The sequence below is a fragment of the Lepisosteus oculatus genome, chromosome 16 (assembly GCF_040954835.1).
Source record: "Lepisosteus oculatus isolate fLepOcu1 chromosome 16, fLepOcu1.hap2, whole genome shotgun sequence".
NCBI lineage: Eukaryota > Metazoa > Chordata > Actinopteri > Semionotiformes > Lepisosteidae > Lepisosteus > Lepisosteus oculatus.
In genome coordinates this window covers 7,220,587-7,241,357 of record NC_090711.1, presented here as the reverse complement: position 1 = coordinate 7,241,357, position 20,771 = coordinate 7,220,587, and the positions used below count along the sequence as shown (strand labels likewise).

General features: G+C 42.8%; 1 protein-coding gene across 2 annotated transcripts in view; it reads left to right on the top strand.

Annotated features, from left to right (window-relative positions):
- arhgap46b (Rho GTPase activating protein 46b) overlaps positions 1–20,771 on the top strand; it is a 69,660-nt gene that overhangs the window by 40,712 nt on the left and 8,177 nt on the right. The window contains exons 1-6 of one of the 2 annotated variants that reach the window (XM_015364896.2): positions 3,685–4,071; positions 5,425–6,790; positions 10,712–11,273; positions 12,229–12,321; positions 18,519–18,592; positions 19,745–19,944. In XM_015364896.2, the coding sequence (XP_015220382.1) occupies positions 5,471–6,790; positions 10,712–11,273; positions 12,229–12,321; positions 18,519–18,592; positions 19,745–19,944 (2,249 nt within the window). In that variant the 5' untranslated portion in view covers positions 3,685–4,071; positions 5,425–5,470. Of the gene's footprint in view, positions 1–3,684; positions 4,072–5,424; positions 6,791–10,711; positions 11,274–12,228; positions 12,322–18,518; positions 18,593–19,744; positions 19,945–20,771 lie in introns of those variants that run through there. The other variant, XM_006639516.3, reaches the window with a different exon arrangement.

The window sequence follows — 20,771 nt, the reverse complement described above, 5'->3', positions numbered from 1 at the left end:
ATTTGTTAGGCTGCTACTGTAGTTTCCAGCAGTGCTTGTTATGCAGGGTGCTCTTTCCCAGAGGAAGTGGTCAAGGAAGTGCTCGGATCAGGCTTGTATGATGGGAGGCTATGCTGCTCCCTCTTTGCTGGTGCACAAAAGCTCATATTTCAGCTTAAAAGCAACAGAAGATGCTGATTAACTGAGAACAAATAACCGAAGGCTGACTTTCCTGTTTTAAATTTCAAGAATGATATTATTTAGGAAGGATATGTTCCTCAGCAGGGCAGCACAGTGACACAGTGGTTAGCATGGCTACATCACAATGCTGGGATCCTGGGTGCAACTCCTTTCCTGGGCTGCTATCTGTGTGGAGTTTGTATGTTCTCCCCATGGTTGTGTGGGTTCTCTCCAGGCCAGTTTCCTCCCACAGTTCAAAGACATACTAGTAGGTTCACTAGCTTCTGGGGAAATTGGCCCTGGTGTGTGTGTCTGTGTGTGCTCCGCTATGGACTGGTTCCTTTCCAGGGTGTATCCTGCCTTGCACTCCTTGCTTGCAGGGATAACCTTTGGCTCTCCCGCCACCCTGAATCATATCAAGTGGATAGAAAATGAATGGATGAATGTCCCCCTGTAGATTGCTTCCAACTTCATATAATCATTTCATTAAAGCAAAAATCAAATCTTCAAGCAGTAGGTGCTACAAGTTCTAAAATGTTTTTTTAAAACCCTAAAGAAGCTACAGCTAAATGTTGAGCTTAATTTTGCAGATTGGGTATGGTAACACATTATCATAATCACACAGCAATTCCAGACGTACGCAGTGCTGTGAGGAAAGGCTGAAAATGATGACAGTGCTGTAGGCCTGATGTTATAGCTGCAAAAGGCTGCGTTGTACAGAGGACAGGACAGGTGACAAGAAGCCTGTGAGAGCATGTTTTAGCCTGGAGATAATTCCAGCTACGTAATGGATAGCACAGGGTAAACGGAAGGTACTATTAATTCATTTTTACAAATCCCTAAATATGGGTGGAGTTAGAAGTTAAGAAAACATCGAATCAGGTGTTTCCAAGGGGCAGCACCTTGTTTGGAGGAACAGTGAAAGGACAGGCCTGCATGATTAGCCCATGTCTGCTGAAGTTAAGGAGGAATATCTTCCTTACCTTGATATTCATTCTCAAGTGTCAGAACCTGTGATTCCTTATTTGCCCATAGCCTTGAGACAGAAATGCACTTATTCAAATGCCAATGCAGGTGAGACTTTTTTCTGTCAGCCCTATCATTTGAATTAAAATTAAAGCTATTTGAAGGAGTACTGGGAAAATACAGTTTTATTTTCTGTTTCAATGTACATGCTGGACATTAATTTGTGTTAGATTTATTTGTGTTATTCATTCTAGGCAGCAAAATGTACTTAAGATACTGTATGTAAATATATGTGAAGTGGATGTTAGAATAAGTATCTGCAGCATAAGAGGGACAGAGATAAACTCACTATCAGTTGAAAGGCTCTTTTTGACTTAAGCTGATGTGAATGCTGTGTCTGGTATTTCCTGTTTGCGCTCTAGAACATGGCCTTTGAACCTTGTAATAAGGCACTCCCTGAAAACCCAGTTCTATCTGCTGAAGCCAGTGTAAAAAAAAAAAAAAACAAGTCCCCCTTTCATAAAGGCATTAAAAAATATTTTTTTTTATTTTTAAAATTAAGAGGAAGCAGAAGAGATCCAACATCCCCCTGTGCCTCCACCCCTGCCCCGCCTCAGTCCTTCCACATAGAGTTGGGTGTGACGTAAAGTCTAATTTCAAGAGAAGGAGACTGGAAATGTCCTCTCAGGCTGGCAAACAGAAGAGGGGGTTTAAGGTTTGATACACAGGTTTGAGAGGGGTATACGTGTGATAACTGGGCAGGCAAACAGAAAAATCGGTCTCTGTGGGATCAGCTGTTGTAGAGCCTCAAACTGTTCAGAGAGGAACAGGAAATAGAGTATCGGCACCCTTTGAGTGTAAGCAGATACATTCTAATTAGCTAAGTTTGTTAAGTTGTCTTTGTTAAGACAATGAGTCTTTCAAAGGGAAGACTACTGCTTTTGTTCAGGAAGCACAGTGATCATAGAAGAGTAGCTTCATTTTGGTACTGTGAGAACAAATAAAGGTTTATTCCATGCTGAAAAGAAAAGAAAAGCAACCCACAATGTCGGATGTGGAGTCTTCCTCAGGTGTTGACGCAGCTACCTACCTGAGCTGTTTTGGTAGCATGTTCATTTGAGAACCGCAGTGGCACAAATATTCGGATCATTTGCCAATTCTGCCTTGATACAGATTATGTTAGCAATCTCATGTATTACAGTAGGCGTGAGTTTGGTAAAAATGGAGGACAGTAAAGCAATATTTTGTCCGGTGCCCCTATCCAGATGAAAGGTCTTAAAATAACTTTTGTGATGACTGCAGCTGAAGCAGAAGTATCAGAATTTGAATTTTCACTACTTCCAGGGTGATTCAAGACTGTCTTTGTTCTCTGCATCTAGAAACACAACTTCTGAATCTACAGTTAAGAGTGACAGGCAGAAACACGAACACGAGGACCTGATTCTCTTTTAATTTGATACTGAAATGAACACAGAGTTTATGGACTGGGGCAAATTAGCAGAAGCAATTACTTTTGGCCATTTTTGAAAACATGGTGGTTTGAAAGTCTAAGCATCATTTTAAAAAATCAACTGGATAAATATAGATTCTTGGCGGTTTGCAAATTTGGCATAGTGAGCACAGTTTTGCATAACTCTAGAGAGGAGAAAAGGGCTTCTAATATATATGACTCAATCTAAATTGGTTTGGAATGTTCTGTGCTGTTGAGCAAATTCTGTTTGTCGTCATGGCTGGTTTCATGTTCAGGTTTGTACAAATTACAGGAGAAACGTTTTTAAAGTATCGTGAATTTCCTAAAGCCAGATGTCACATTTCCCGAGCCCTTGATGACTGATATTGTGGATTTCTCCAGCCTTGTTTATAACAGATTTGTTGGTACAGGTAGTCACTTTTATTTTTTGTCCATTTGAAGAAGTCTGATTTTATGTTAGATCAGACTGTGTGTTTTTCAATGTTGCTTTTTATTGTCTAGAAACACTAGCCAATAATGTCAGTGTTTCCTCCGAGTCAGTTTTCCGAGAGTTCTTGTTGTCTTTTACTGTTGTTTTAACCTCTTTATAAAAAGATTTACCTGTCAAGATGATGCCTTTAGCCAAAAATCTCTCAGAAGGTTTGTTTTTTCAACTGAAATGCCTGTCTCGTTAAATGAACTGTCTGTTAGGAATTAAAATATGATTATCATGTAGTGGTTTTATTAAAACGCTCCACATTGGGTAGGCTTTTACCAGAGAAAAGTCTCTGTGAAAGTTATTAGTGATTGTTATTGACTTTTTGGTTACAGCTCTAATGTTGACGCAGAGGAGAAAAGCACCAGCGGGCAACACATTGTGCCAGCGTTTCAATTGTCTGCACGCCATGGCTTGTATTTGCTTAACAGTTTCAAAAGATTGTTGACATTTGGAACAGTGCACTAGGAGCCACAATGGGTGGGTCAGCCTTCGCTGGAGAGCTGGGGAAGAGAAAGCTAGAGAGAGAGGGAGAGAGGAAGCACACTATGGGTCACTGTTGCAAGCAGGCCTCAAGGGCATTATCGCTGTATTGTTTCACATGCTCAAGTCAGCTCTAAAAGGCTGTAGAGGGAGGGTAGATGTGTAGGGGCACATTCCTGCTACTGTAACTGGGAAAAAAAAAATCGTCCCGCCTCTGCCTTTTTTCTTAACTTCGAGTGCCAGAATTAGAATTAGGCACTGGAAGGCTACAATTAAAACAAGATCACCAGTCTTCATTTCGTTTCAAGTGCCGCTGAGGGTCTACTGTATAATTCAGTTTGATTTCTGGGCTCAATTTAAAATAGCTCGTTGGGAAGTTCCTAGAGCTGTTGCTCACTTTAAAAAAAAAAAACAACAATCTATTTTATTTCTGCTCTTTCTGAGCTCAGGAAATGAGTCATTCAGCCTAGACCCCATTTCAAAAATCATAATATTAAGGCAGCAAAGACAGAAGGAGGTAAGTGTATTTTTGACATCTTTTGACATTGAGAGGGAGGAATGTATGAAGTGAGGGACGTAATTTGGGCTAAAGATTATTTTCCAAGATAACAGCTCTGTACACAATAGGGAAATTCATGCACATCTTGCTTGGACTGTTAATATTACAGTCACAGTTTTGTCTTTGTATTTAAAATTGTTTTAGTTAAATAATGTCCAGTATACTGTGTGCAGAGTTGCTTAAGAGCTTGTGTGCCTTCTTCAGAAAAACCACCATGGTGGTGAAAACAGGATAGGTAGTTTTGTGTACACTAGTATAAGTATCCTTTTTCCGATTTTGTGGGCAGGGGATTGCACAAATGCCTGCAGCTGACTTTGCGAATGTGATGAAAGTGTGAGTGTTCCCAACGTGGAAGTTTTTGAAGCCAGTGCAAATCTATTTCAAATGAACTGCTGACATCGTTCAGTGCTGTTTTGAAATGTGCTAGGACGCGTGCTGTAGATTGCGAAGTGTGATCCCTGCGAAAAGTGAAGGAAGATTAATTGCAATAACTGGGATTCATGGTATGAAATTAGGCGAGTGAATAATGTAATCGGAAACGGTTACAGGACACTGCTGAAGGGCAGCTGAAACACTTTAATTTCCTTTCTTTAAGCAGTTAATTTCATTCTAAAGAGGCGAGACAAGTTTGGAGTGTTCAATTTTGCAAGTGGGCCTCCTCCCAAGGGTGAGCCTGAGATTACACAGTTTTTTCTGCTTTTACTAGTGCGCCGCTCTGTACCACATTTTCTGTTGTTTCATTTCCAACATGACACATTGCAGACTGCTCCTGGAAAATACATGTATGTAGCTAGAAAGGTAAGGTGCTTGCAAGGGTGCCTGTTTATAGTGGTGTGGAGTGGCTATCTGAAGTAAATAATTGCCAGTAAACAATTGCTCAGGTACTAATATATGTTTATGTGACCTGTGACCATGTATTAAAGAAAATTTGGGATATCTGTATCCTTAACAGTTAGAGAGAAGCCTGCATTCCACAGTGTACTACAATACAGAAGTGCAGTTACAGTTCTTTTTTCAGCTGCTTAGGCTTTCAAAAGTGACTGGGGTGCCCCAGTTACTGAGACAGATAATTGCAGGTCTCACGTTTTTTTAAACCCATCTAGTTGAAAGAGTTGGACTTTCCACTCTGACAATGAAATGAATGCATAGGGGTCCTTGTTATACTTGTCCTCATTGCTGTGTATTATTCAGTGCTTAACTTTCTGTAAAGTTGTAGTCACAGCATCATGCATGCCTATGTATATTATTATGAGGATATGTGAATGGATCAGTGCTTAGTGTTAGCTCACTTATTTTCTTTCTGTCTTCCAGGGAAACTCCTCAGAGATGGCAGCCAGCTCCCGGGACCAAAGCAGCCATGCTAGTGAAGGTCAACAGCATGGGCAGGAACCAGCCTACGGGTCCCATTGACACGCCACAGAACCACCACCACAACAACACCCATCCGGCGAACTCTGCAGCCAGGAAACCGGCTGGGGGTTTCGTTTACCCAGCTGACAAAACCCCTGTCCCGGGAAAGATGGCGGTGCCTGTAGACTCCAAGCAGGCCCTTCACCTTAAAAAAACTGACAATGGAAGCTTCTGTTTGGTCACGCCCGTCAATGGGTCATCTAGCTCGGTCTACCAGACACCCCACAGGTCGCAGGCTGGGACTCCTAGGCCGGTGTCACCCCAATATGCCGCCACACCCCCCATTTACGATGAGCCCCCACTGGAGTCTCCCATTTACGACGAGCCCCCTGTAGAGATGGAGGTGGAGGGGGCGCCCCTCAACAACGGGCCTTCCCCTCCTCACTTCAGCCCTACACACAGCCTGCAGAAGCAGGGGCAGCTGCAGCACCCTCACCAGCAAACCAAGCTTCTGCAGTACCCAGCCACGCACCTGGGCTCCAAGCACAAGAGGAGCCCCTCGGCCACGGAGTACAGCCCTGCTGGGAGAGAGTGCATCAGGCACATGGTCAACGTAGACTCGGGCTCCTCCTCCAAGCCGGCTGGGCCGCCGCTCTCTTCCACGCCCCACACGGGCTCCTCTGAGCGTCCCTCGGGCAAGCAGAAAGAGGGCTCGGGGGAGAAGAAGCAGTCCTGGAGGATCTTGGAGGCCAACGTCCTGAAGAGCATCGAAGCGCGGCACAGCCGGCAGAACAGCCTGGCGTCGCAGGAGTACCCCACTGCAGCAACGGTGAACTACCAGGACTCCGGCTACTCCACCGGCCCCTCGCCCAGCCTGAGGAGGAAGAACCGCCGGAGGCAGATGGCCGGACAGGGGAGGCCGGGCTCGGTGGGCAGCAGCGGGGAGCTCAACGCCCTCAACGAGAAGCTGATGGCAGAGATGAGGGCGGTGGTGGGCAGGTCCAGCACCCTGCGGGGTAGCAAGGTCAGCCTGGACACAGAAATGTCCGAGAACTCCATTCCCCGGGCCCGCTCCCCACTGGACTCCCTCAAGAAATATTCAGGGCGCAACGGCTCCCGGGAGGACGTGACGGCCAGCAATCGCTCCCTGTACCGGACTGGGCTGGATGCGCGGGGCAGTGCCCAGGGCGACACCCCTCTCTCGCCGCTCGCCCTCGAGGGCCTGGGCCGCCAGAAACGGACTTACGAGAAGGTGGACTCCCTGGAGAAGAGTGTCACCAGTCAGATCAGCCTGTCCTCCCCGGAGCCCCCCAGGTCGCCATCACAGGTACAGTGGCAGATTCTTAGTTTGTGAGCCCCAGCCATGGCAACACTCTTTTGAAGAAGATAGAGAGATAGAAAACTGTTAAAATGTCATGACTTGGCCCATCACAAGTATTTCGGGTTGTATATGTAGTTCAAGTAGGTAGCTGCGTCAGCATGCGTAGGCTGCAAAGGAACACCAAAACGCCCCCTAGAAAAGTCGTCTCCTGTCTGTTTTTTTTGCAAACAGAGAGCAGTTTGCAGTCCTGCGGCCAAAACCATGCCGTTCTATTCCAGGAGAAATCGAGTGGTTTGCTCAAGTTTGAATGTTCAGCGCGTCATTAGTTTTGTGTCATAAAAAAAACCAAGCTGAATTATGCAATGTTACTATAGATCAGTGTTACCTTAACTCCTTCCATTGCTAACAGCTGTCTGAAAGTTGGATGCTGCCTTTTGTACGTTTAGTGTATTTTTTTTATTTAAGTGGTTATTTTAGCCCAGGGAGTTGTTTTTGTCTGAGGTTTGTATCATACACCGCATCCACCCCCATAATTGGGAGGCCAATCCTGAAAAGGGATTTAAAATACATCGCAAAAGCAAGTCATCGTGCCTGATTATATGTTTGTGGTACACAGGAAAATAAACATTAAACGAGAAGGAGCTTTGTTGGGGTTGAATGGCACACACATGAGGTGTTGTCTGGTGTTCCAGATGCAGTGCGCTGCCTAATTATTTTCGAGACAATGTGGGTTAAACACAGCACCCCAAGATGATGAGAATAGGATTTTTGTTTTACAAACTCTTTTTCTCATATTTGGGTGGAATCAAAAATGTGGGGATTCAGCTGGACTTGTGTGGTTTTGGAGATCCCTTTTTTGATGCAGTCTTTTATCAAGAGCGCATTAAAGGACAAAATAGCAGAGAGAAAGCTCTATATTTGTTGGCACACCAAGTAGAGCCCTTGCGATTTAAGCGGAGGTGAGTAACCGTCTTTAAACTCTGCTTTTACCTCGTCCAGGAGGTTAAAATGACCGCATATCTCTCTTGTCATGTGTGCCCTGAAGTTGCCCCACAGACAGATATTTGGGAGTGTGTGTTTAATGGATATATTTGATTCTCCTTTCCTCCTCCAGAAAACTACTTTATCAGGAAAGTGAAGAGTGGGCATAAAATATTTTAAATATATTTTTTAATTAGGGCAGTTGGTGGTTTTATATGACATTTTCTCCCTTGGCAGCTAGATAACAACTTTCTTTAGCATAATTATTTTTTTCTGACACTTGTTCTAAATAAGGGTTTGTATGGAAATCATAAGAAATCTCTTCATATTCTGCTTTTAATTACCAACCTTTGTTTGTCATGAAGGAGTAAGCATAATCTTTTATTTGTTTAATGCATTAGGGTTTTTTAAAGATCCAGAAATTAATTGACAATAGGAATCTGGCTTAGTCTGGTTTGATGAAAGTGTCCTCTGTTCAGTTGCAGTATGTAATCAGCTAACATGGCTGTATCTGTACATTCTCCATTCCTCTCGGTATCTGCTTCTCAGGTCTGACTAGTACACATGGTTCTAAAATCAGTGATTTTGCAAATCTTTCCACTGCAACTCAGAAAACAAGTCAAAGCAGTGCACACCATGAGTAATGAATCATGATAACCTGATTTAGACAAACAGCAGAAACATAACAGCAGCTTGTGGAAAATGCATGAATTTTAATGTTGCCTTGTGGTAGCACAAATATTCCCCTTTATAGATAACATACGGTTATAGTGAAATTTTTACAGATGTGGCGGTAAGGATCATAATTTAAGCTTCGCCACACACAGACTGGAAGTATGTCAAGACGTATTTCACAGTCTGTCCTTCGTAGGTTTCTAAGTAACTTTGTAGAACTGTTTCTGAAATGGAACTACTCTGGATTTTAGACTTGTTTTCCTCTCTATCTCATTTTACATTAGTGATAGCTGGGAAATGGTCAGCTTTTGTGCTGCAACAATTAGAATTAATAATTAGTTACAGCACTTAGCAAGACAGTTTTGATGCACTCGTGCCACTGAATGGCAGGGAAATCTCTCTGAGAACATTAGAAAGCCACAAGTGATTTTTCTGAAGCAGGTAAATTCATAATCTAAAAGGAATTACACATATCTTCTGACAGCACTGAAGAAACAATTGAGATGCAGGAATAGCAGGTGATGAAAATCAGCACTGTGTGTTTTGTCTTTTGACTCATGCTTGAATGATAAGTGCTGTCGGCTAGCATGTGCTTTTTTAAGCAATGTTAGGAAATTCATGTTCGCTATGTGGTAATTGAGGAAGCCTGCAAAATCTCACACAGCATTCCACAATCATTCCCAATCCCAATGGGAAGTGAAGCTGCCCTCCTAAAGATTGGCCCAAATGTGTATGAGGAAGCCCGTCAAGGCCCACTTACCTGTCTGCAATCTGGGCAGCAGCCGGTGCCAGCATACAGCAGTATTCCAGAACTGCATCCCCACTGTTCAGGAAAGCAGAAGCTGAGATCCATATGGTTAAAGCTATGCAGGGATTTTTTTTCACAGAAAAATATGCATTAGTCACAGCATGTTGCTGTTCTTCTTCTTCCAGTTATTATCAGTTTATCTAATGTTTTCATCCAAGGCGACTCACAATGCACTCAGAACAATTACATTTGACAAACTACGTAATGTATACTAAGGTGCATGAAAAACTTAAAATGTCATTGGATCCAGTTCTCATATGTTGTATTTTTAATGTCTCTCAGCATATGCAGTGTAGAGTGACATAAGCAAGTTAGGAATTCAGACAATACCAAGTGCAGCAAATACAGGGATGATTCATAGGATCTAAAGTTATATCTTTAGCAGGTGGGTTTTGGAGGTGCAGGAAGCTGATGAGGTGCTGTTTACTGAAAAAGAAACAGTATTTACATGTGACCCTGTGCGTTAAAGAGAATATAGTGTGAAACTCCAGAAAGGTTCAATTTTTAAACTTTTTTTGTATCATGTTGATCAACAAGAAATCAGTGTTTACAGGACTGCTCACAGTATACACAAGGAAGATATAGCCTTCTCTCTCTGCAAATTAACTGCTAACACTACGAAAGCACAGCTCATTAGTTCAAAGTTCATGCTGTTGTAAAGAAAAGTATTTACCAATGCTTCAGAAAAGAATTGCTGTGTCATAGTATTCTTATCTTGCTGCATATTTTCTGAACATGTGTAAACTGGGTTGGGGTAACATGAGTATTTTGAAGTAGACAATGGCTTGTTATTGTTTGAAGGACAAGCTGGAGCTGATAGTTCTTGACCTCCCTTCTATTGTCAGGACTCCTGCTGAAGATTGCTATTATAGAGCACTTTTAGAAATATTACCCTAAGAAAAAGTCCTTAACGTTTCTCCTTTAAAAACCGTGTAGTGTGTCTGTATTTTTGTTTTGTGTTGTTTTCCCACTTTTAGAGTGTTCGATAAGTATTTACAGCATGCTAAGTCTTGTCCTAGCTGTTTTTGCTGATCGTAGAGGCTGAATACGATTCAGTCAGGGTTCCTAATATTTTGTCCAATGAGTGGATTATGAAGATAAAACAGATGACAAAGACAACATGTGTCCTTTAAGGAATCTACTTTATTAAGTTTCCTTGATCACCACAGTAGCAGCAGCAGTCATACAAGCAATGACATAGTTTTTTTGTGCAGAATAAGCTCCAGTTGGTGTGTGTGGTTGTTTTAGCTATGGACTGGTGGTTGAAGGCTTTGGATAGACATATTTGGACGTTCTCTTCAGTTTCTGTCTAAAAAACCACTGACTAAGCCAATCCAGCAGCAATTCATTGTATAGGCTAGAGACTGCAGCTAAGTGAAGCAGCAGTTGAGGTTGGACATTAGAGATTGCCGCTATGTGCTGTTCTGTATGCTGATGCTGTCTGCTTCAATTAATGCTTCCAGGCCGGAACGCTGGAATCCAAAGAAAATTTCGGAAACGGGAAGCAGGGAGGCAGTGGCAGCAGTGGGAGCAGCTACCAGTACCCCTACGCTACGCTGTGCAAGCCGCCAGCCGATGTCAACATGGTGGACTGGGCCAGCAAGAACCTGAACATGCACACACAGGGCATCTTCCGGAGGAGGGTGTCCATCGCCAACATGCTCTCCTGGAACCGGGGGTCCATCAAGAAGCCCATGCTGATCACCAGCGACCGCACGGTGAAGAAGGAGGCCTGCGAGATGTTCAAGCTGGTGCAGGTCTACATGGGGGACCGGCAGGCCCGGCTGGAGCGCCGCCACGTGGCTCTCCTCATCGTCACCAAGTGCTGGAGCATGCAGGGCCTGCGGGACGAGCTCTACATCCAGCTGGTCAGGCAGACCACGGACAACCTGTGCCTGCGCAGCCTGGCTGCTGGGTGGGAGCTCATGGCCATCAGCTTGGCCTTCTTCTCCCCTTCCCCCAAATTCCGCCGCTACCTGGAGGGCTACATCCAGAGGCACCTGGAGCCAGGATACGACAAGAAGGGTAAGTGTCAGGAAGCGCCTGCTTTTCCCTGTTTGATTTCTTCATGTCCTCTAGGTTCACTTGTGTCCAGGCTTCTTTAAGCTTTAATCTATCTGTCATGGAAGTAAACCGGTCAGGATAAGAGGCTGGATAGGGCTTTGGGCTTGCAAGTGGAAACCCAGTGAGTTTCAGATCATGGGTGGCATTGGTCAAATTGCTTCAGCAAGATTCCCAGTGGAATAAATAAGTGTCAATGTAAGTTGCTTTGGATAAAAGTGTCAAACAAATAAATTATTATAACAGTGACTTTACAAAGGACTGATTCAATCTAAGGATTAAAGCCTATAATGATTGATTGACATATATTAACATTGTAAGATAATATATATATTTAAAAGTGTACAGGTTGCATACAAAATGAAAATGTTTCTGCCTGTGTCTAGGCACTACATCTGTACATTTAAATAGAATGAACTCATACTAACATTGCAGGGGGCTAGAAGGGCCTCCTTTTTTTATTCTTAGGTTCTAAATGTCGGAAATACAAACTAGTGACAGACTGGTGTCTAAATAACAAAATTATAATAACACCCTCTGGCAGAAATGTCTCAGCTGCTCCTTTCAGGCGGCAGACAGTGGGCAGTGAAATGTCAACCATGCCACAACGGTGACTTTAGGAACACACTTGTGTTTTTTTTTTCACCAACAGCAATACAGAAATAATACTGCGTTTGTTTTTTATTTTTGTTTAATCATATCCAAACCAAATAGGATGCAGCATTTCAGCTTTGGGAACCCCCCCCCCATAAAACTAGAATGTGAATGTCTGATGACCCTGGAGCAATATAACATTTTTATCTCAGAAATGCCAGTATGTTTTAAAAATGTTGTTTCTTTGAGTTAATTAAACTCAAAGAAACAAGCATATGGTATCTTTCTTCAATAATTATTTCTTTGTGCTTCGTATGGTATCTAGTTACCCAACACATAACGGAGCAGCTGGAAATGAAAAACAAGAAGAACTCCAAGTCCAGAAAAAAGAGGAAACAGAACACAGAAGAAGAAGAAGGTGAGTGAGTTTCGGTTCTTTCGCTGTGCTGGAGAAATAAAGGAAGCTTTTCTGGGACAGCTTGACTCCTGGATCTTTCTGGCACATTGAGAACAGTAGCGAGACACAACTTCAGCAACTTCCTGTTTTGGAGAGTGGCATGTCCTGCCAGTCAAAACAAAATAATGTCTTTGCCGGTGTCACAGCTTCACAAAGGAAACATTCTTGTGGTCACCTTTGCCGGAGGAGAAGTGGATGGTTTCATGCGTACCTGTTGTCAAAGAGTGTGCTGCCCAACCCTTGTTTTAAAAACTGTACAGAGTTAAAATTATCTACAGAATGCAGTCAAGTACTGTCCCAACTCTCCTTGCAACCATGGAAACATCTCAAATGCGTAAGGTGTGGCAGAAGATGGAAATCCACCCTCCCAGGAAGTCCCCCTACTTCAGTTGAGTTTATTTCTGACCTGTGTTGGCTTTGGCCATGTCTGCATACTAGTTACTGCCAATTACAGTGTTTAGTCTTATTAAGGTTGCATAGTTTCAGTTGAAAGTCAGTCTCAGTGCTGGAAGATGGGAGTCCTGGGACACTACCTCTAAAGTTTTCTTTTGCTACGTTTATATTCCATCATTATCACAGCTGTATAATATACGAGATGGGTTAGCTCAGGCAGGCGAAAAGCGATTAGTATGTGCTTGTATTAATAGCCTCACCCTGGCTCTTTCCTGAAACCAGGATGAATCAATTGATGTATTCACTGAACTCCAGCTACGGTCAAACCGTTGATTTTTTTAAGGGAAACCAAAGCAGTCGAGCTGAAAGCTTCAGAAATGAACAGGTTTGCCTTTACAGGTTTTTGGCGGCTCCTGAGGTACACATATTAAAGTTGTGATTAGTGCCTGTGGGTAGATCCCCACAGCCTGCAGTACCTGAGGTGGAGAAAGAGAGAATGATGTGGCATTAAGCAGGATGTACTTTTAATGCCACATTGTTGCCCTGGTTAAATATGGCTCAGAAGTGTATGGTGAAGCATGCAAGTCTCAAAGTACCATTTGTGTTGTATTAGTGCTTTCATTCAGTGGAGATGCATAATAAGTGCTTTCAAGCTCATAGTAAAAGCTGTAAAACGATAATTGTCCGATTTCAATAGACATGAATACTAATTAGCCCATCAGCTGTGCAGTGTTCCCATTCACAGGCCTCTCACACTTCAATATGCTTGTAGAGGATCTAGCTACTAAAAACTAAGAGGCGTAGGTTTCCTTTGATGTCAGTTTTGAATGGCTTGTAAAAATATATTTTTTTCTTGGAGCACATGCTTGTTGGTGACATCTTGACATTATAAAAGGTCTCAAAATGTTTGATTGCTGTGTAAATACAGTGTGAGACCAGGATCTCGGCCCTTTTCTTAAGGATGTCTATACAGGGAAGGATAAACTGTTCTGAACTAAGCTACGAAGCTGAAAAATAAGTTAATAAATACACCCAGATTCCTATGGTGGAAAAACTATTTTGGTAACAGACCATTATGACCTGTTTCTTAAATTAATATAATCATTTCAGTTTTGGCTTGTTTAACCTTCAGGCTGTCAGTCATGGAAAAAGACCGGTTCGGGCTCTGGCCTTGTAATTGGAAGGTTGTGGGTTCAAATCATGGGTGGGGCTCGGCCCAGCTACTTTTGAGTAAAGTATTTGTTGAGGGAAATACCCAGCTATATAAATGCGAACAAAACGTGAGTTACTTTAGGTACAAACAAATTAATATTTATTTTAGAACAACTATGTGCTTTACGTGGTTGCCACACTATTGTCTCCTGTATTCTTGGCCCCCTTTTCTCCCTGTAATATCGGACAGATTTATTTTGTCTTTGGGACTTGCCAATGCCCTGATGTGTCCACTTTCGTGACGCTCTCTCATGTCAGCGGATGACTCACTGCCACTTCCTGTGCTCCGGGGCCTTAAACTCAACCACCAGCCTTGCTGTGGCCAGGCTCCACTCACCCCCAGCTTTATTTAGCCTGCCTTGCTGCCATCCAAAACACTCAAGAGGATCACTGTGGTCAACCGACTTAAAGCTCTTGGAGACCCGCAGTAGCTTACACATGATGTGTCAATGACCGCATCAGGGAGCGAATCTGCTAGTGAAATCTGAGCATTGTTCAATGAATGCCACCGATACACCGAGCTCCCGAGAAGAGCTTCTGACTCATAGAGAGTCGTCAATGGTCACAGCATGAAACATATTAAGAAATACAGTAAACTAGTAATAGATTTCTCCCACAGGGCAGGACTGTTGTCTGAGCAGCAGAGAGGCAGTGACATTATCGCGTTTTGTGTCATTCTCATTAATGGCCCAGTGCAGTGACACCCAAGCTGTTTGGGAAACAAAAAGCAAAGCTGCCAGAAGCTAATGCTAAAAAAAGATGACTGCTTCTTACTTTTTACTACCAGTTAAAGTACTGGTACCACAGCAACTAGTTAGTTATTAAAATATCACCCTAATCTGCTGTGGGCTATAATTCATTCTGTTTTACTGTTTGTAAGTGAAGTTACAAAAACAAGCTAAAAAAACACGATGTGAAGTTTTCTTATTCAATTTACAGAATTTCAAAGGAGGGTTTTTGGGGTGGACATTAGTATAGGGGGTGGCAGTGATTACCCCTGCCCTTGTGTCCTAGTAAAAAGAGAAGATGCCAAAGAGATGAGGGGTTTTGTGCACATGCCTGCTTGAGGCTTTCGGCCTAGCCTGTGCTAAAAGAAAGCTATCTTTTTGTCTAAAGAGCCCTCAATGCCACATCTAAAGTGTGCTGTTGACAATAGCCTGGCTGCAGCTCTTGGGCAGGCCGATACAGTGTGGGTAGAGGGGTATTGTGGTGGCAGGGTTTATTGGCTTGGGAAAAACATTCCCTCAGTGAGTTCCCGGCCAGGCTGTGCGGAGTGGCGTCTTTGTGCTCAGAGAGCTGTCGGGGATTAACCCCAGCCGTTACGACACCCCACATTTGTATGCAAATTTAGGGGGAAGACTGCTTGCAAACTGTTTTTTTATCTCATTAGGCACATCAGTAAGATGGGTCTGTTACTGAGGGGGGCTGGGGGTGGAGTGTTGCAATTGCATTCAGCGTTTCTAAAAAGCAGTTGAAAGTAAATTGTTGTAGGTCTTTTAGTACCCACTTTCTTGAATACCTCCCTTCCCCCCACATCCATTTATAATTCTATTTTTGTTTTGGGTTGTTGTGACATTCTGCGGGGAATTACACCCACACTGCACAACTTGCCATTCAGCGGCAAAATCCTATTGTCACACTTTCGATTTTGTATCTGAAATGAGAATTTGCCACCGCAGGGCTGGATGTTTTTCTTATGTCAGGCATCAGGCAAATACCTCCTAACCACATAGCTGCGTATAAAGAAAATGTTCCCATTTAGAAACTATGAAGTCATGACTTAATACAGAGCAGGTTGTTTCCAAAACTCAGTCCGGCCCCTGAACTCATATGCCTAAAAGTCTTCCCCAGAATGAGCTGGGTCCTCCAGCTTTTAGACACTATTGCAGTCATTCCTATTTTTATTTCCCCCTCTAATCCAGTCTGCTTATCTCTGCATGGAGGAATTAATTATGAGATATCCTCCATCTTTAAGTGTTTAGCAGGAGTGCGACATGAAGAAACATCTGCGAACACTTATTAATTTTGATTACAGAAGCTGCCGTCCAGACGCAGGATCTAAATCACCCCCTGACTCAACTCAGTTTGTTCAAGTGCCAGAGCACCTCTCCAGCTTGCGTGTTTCTCATTCCTGGAGAGCAACGTGAGACAGGAGTTTCAAAGACTGCAGCAGAAAAGTACTGCAGTTTGAATTAATGTTCAGTGGTGTTTCTCCCTCATCAAGAGCAGGCAGGCTGAATCACAAGAAAGCCTCCGTGATTTCTGACCCCAGAGTGCTTCCTGTAAATAATGCTTCCTGTGATGTGTTGCTCTTTAGTACCTCCATTTTAAATGGAATCATCAACACTAAATAACACTGTTAAAGGCAAATTATTACAGTAATATGTGAAGTAGCTCCTACTACGGATGACGGAATAACTTTAGGAGATTCTGAAGTTTATGCTAGGATTTTTATGATATCATTAGCTTTTGGCTAATGGGATTGAATGAACTTCATTTTACAAAATGTTTCACAAGGTGAGGTTTATAGTTTTGATTATGAGGAAGAGAACAGTAAATGTGTGTTGCACTTGACCTGCCCTTTCCTTTAAAAAATGATTGAGATAAGAAGAATTCCTGATCTTCTTAAGACACATAAACTCTCTGCTCGTTACCTGTATTCTGTCTTCTCCCACTGATGTTCAGTGTTTAGAGCCCTCATGTCCCACAATACAGTGACAATGGGGCTTCCGAGACTGATTGGAAACGTCCCCTGGTTATTGAATGAAGTAACTGTAGTGTAGAATGAGGGATTTTCACAGCTTTCACAGCCAATGAGTGAGTTGGCGGCAAACACTCTGCCCATCAGTTCTTTAAAGTCATATTCTGAAGCTGTTTTTATTTTACACCCTAACAAAGCCTGGAATCTTCCCGTCACTTTGATTTATACTGACATTAGGATTTTATTTAATATGCAAACATCCCTGGTTGGCCTTCCTGTGTAGCAGACTTCCCACAAGGAATCTGTTCTCCATACTTCTGTTGTCCTAAAGTGGTGTTTTACAAGTGTGCCCTGGATGTAAAAATGCCTATAATCAAGACATGCATAGGTGGTGGCAGTGCATTGAAAAGCATCAACACTGGGTTATCAAGCCAGCCCAGGAAAGGCTGGAGCTCTGTTCCAGGCCCGATTGTTTCCCTCGCCCATCCTTCATCCTCTCCCTTGTTCTGAGGGCTCCGAGAGGCGTTGACCATTTGTTAGGCAGCTGTGAGCAGACATAAGGCTCTGGTGTGAACGCACATGTTTACACCTCCACAGCATTCGAGGGCAGCGCTTGCTAAATCTCACAGAGGTGCTAACTAGTGAACTACACTTGGAAAACAAACAGTGAGGGCTGTGGCTGTTGTTCCTTCCCTGTCCTGCTATTGGCTTTTAAAGCGCTTCCACATGGCTGGATTTTTTTAATTCTGAGCTTTTGTTTTGCTCTTTTTCTCCTCTGCCAAATGTTGGTTACTCTTCCGTGTTTTCTTTATTGCGACCCAATGATTGTGTTTATAGCCCTTTCATTTAACATGCTGTTTTCTATTGTGCAAGAGGACACAATAAAATCCTTGCTTTTTACCTGTTTATAACAATAAACAACTTTATTTTATGTAGTGCATTTAAAGGTGGCTTCTCAAAGTGCTTTACAGAACGCCAACAACAATAAAGGAGAGGAGACGGTATTTGGGGGTACTGAATACAGTAGGAGTAGAGGGGTAAATGATAGTTTATGGCATAAATCAGCACTGAGGATTATGTGACTAAATAAGTTGTCACAGAATATATAGAAATTATCCTTCCTTTTATTTGGTTAGGTTTTTCAGTTAATTGCTGTTCACTAACTTGAATTTTTGTTTTAAAAATGTGTGTTCAGTGTTGGATTATTTTGGCTGTGTAAATATCCTATCTTGCACCTGTTTGCCATAAATCCTGAATTTTTCTAAGGCTGGAGAACTCTAGGGCAGAGACCGTTTCATGCTGTAGGAATTTTTCAAACTAGACCTGATACTAAGAGTTCACAGCTACACACAGAACTGAGATAGAGGGAACAAATGTGGCCTTGAATGTGGATTATTTTAGCACTCTCTTTGCTACAAAACACATTTTACTATCTTAGTATCTCAAGAACATAGTGAAATGTCTCTGAATTTCATTTCGACACATTTGAGAATAAATGTGTAGGTTCTCCTCGTGACCTCTTTTTCAAGGATGTCCTTTTGTGATGGGAGAAGCCAAGTAGCATGATAAAAGACAATTTCTCTTTTGTATTTGTTGTGAATGAAAACAAGAAATTTTGCCAAAGTGATTATAGCTGTAATGAATTACTTCAGATGCCTATGTACAAATGCACTGTGTTTGTTTCATAGCAATTGTTTCATCTATTCATAAGATATTTTTCTTGTAGCTGACAGGCTATGCAGTAGTCATACTTAACATTAGATAACTTTTCGTATTAACAGTGACATGATAGTTGCTGGTTTCTGTGGTTTCATGGTGGAGTAGCTTGTGGTAACTTTTCTTTCTTTAACAGGCTTGCCGATCAGCACATATGCGAAATACTGCTACCGTAAACTCCAGAAAGTGGCTGTGACGGGGGGCAAAAAGGTAAGGCAAAATAGCGAAATAATTTAGACGGGTTTCAAATGAGAAATGGTTATTTGGCTTAATCTTCTTCATGAGAATGCTGGTGGCTTGCCCAATCTGGAACCTAACCAAGCCCCTTCTTGTGACTCACCTCACACTGGCTTTCTGTGATTCTTGGCAGCAAGTTTCACAAAAAAATGTACTGCTGTACCTACACCAGGGAAGTAATACCATTCACAGTGCTGGGCATAATTTTCCATGACCATGTGTTCCATGACCATGTGTCCTGGTTTTTAGGTTGGGGTTTAAAGAGGTGGTTTTGATGTGATTTCTTCAGTTGCTTTCTGCCATTTGCAAACACTACGGGATTATGGACCTGAAGCCAGTTGCATTAAAGAGTAGTTTTTCAGTGACCCATTTTGTGCCAGTGATTATATAAAGAGATGGTATTTATTACCTACATATTATTTTAGATCATACCGTCCTAGGTGGGCAAGAAACCTGTGAATCACATTTGCTTCCTAGTAGGAAATCCCGGGATATATGCATTATCAAACGGACTGTATCTGATTGCCTCTGTGTGAGAGGAGAGATAATATACCTTACAAAGTGCCATGAGGGTGGAAACTCGCTCAGGCAAAACAGTAGGTCAGGCATTTCACTTAAAGGGAGCCCATTGCACTAGTCTGCTTCTGGTTAAACAACAAAACAACTTTTTTAAATTAAAAAATGACAACAGGCAATTCAGACTAACCTAGAGTGAAGCATCTTTTCCATCTTGGCAGAACTCCAGGTCTTACAGTGAAAGAGAAACTCACATGACCTGCGTTGCCCTGATATCAGCATTGTGACTTTGTACTTTTCAAATTCTGTGGGTATCCCAGCCAGCTCACCCTGTCCAAACACTAGTCATCATTTTTATGATGAGCGTTTCTGAGCAAAGTCTTGGCTCCCTTAAAGAGGGTGGCCAGTGCCTTGATGGGGAAGTGAAGACAACGTGCATAAGGGAAGGGTTACAGACAAGAGGAGGCAGTTTCTCCTCGGGCATTTAATTGATCTACGAGTCTCCTCTGGCCATTTCATGAAGGATGCTGTGTTCGAGAACCTGGGCAGAGCTCAGCTTGTTGTGCTTCCTGATGAGAGCGGTGGATTCTCCTCTTCTGCACCTTTCAGGGTCTGCGGAAGCCCACCCTGGAAGAGATTGACCACGCCAAGAACGCTGTGGTCACGCCCTCGCTGTTTGGCAGTGCCCTGGAGGAGATCATGGAGCGGCAGCAGGAGCTCTTCCCCGAGAGGAAGCTGCCCTGGGTGCAGGTGCAGCTGTCCCAGCACGTCTTGGGACTGGGGGGCGCCCAGACAGAGGGCATCTTCAGGTGAGACTCCTCTGTGGGGGAACAGTGAGATTGCTGCATTGCACTTCAATGCCAACAGGTGGTAACCAAAAGAACCAAATCTCATGTCAGCCTTTTGATATTCTATTATATAGACTTATTTTTAATATTGGACATCCTTTTTTTGGTTTATTTTTATTGATGTTGTTGTTGTTGACCACTCTAGCACCACACCAATCTACATTCAGTGGTTGTTTATTTTTTAAAAGTACGCTTTTGGTTAAAAAAAAGGGTTCAGTGCGGGATTTAGGCATCTGGGAGATGGGAACTCCATAGTTTTGGCTGCTCTTTAGCCGTTGTAATCGCTTACCCAAACATGCCCTGATCCTGAAACTGGAAGTTAATCTTCTATCGTTTCGTTTAAACCGGAAAGTGGAAGAATTTCAGATACCCCCTGTTTGTATTTTCTCACTAGGATATTAATTTTGGATCTTTTATTATATTGATTTTGGGTGGAAGCCCACAGTTTCCAGAACTGTAGTCTTCAGCCATAAAGCACCGCAGAGGGTGGTCTGCAGAACTAGTGTAGATGGAAGTAATGCACTAATCTCCACCTGCTCGATGACTGCATCTGCCTCGCTCATAAATCTAGAGCCGCCTTCTCAACATAGTTTCAACTTTCATGTGTAAATAGTCTCTGTCAATTTATTTCCTATTTATACTGACTTCAAAATGAGCAGTGAATCACAGACAATAGGACTCAAGTGGAAACAACATGGTACAGCATTTCAAACTGAGAAAAGAAAGTACTACTTCACCCACAGGGTTGTGGGGTGTACGAAGTTATCCAGCCACGTGTTCGAAGCTGA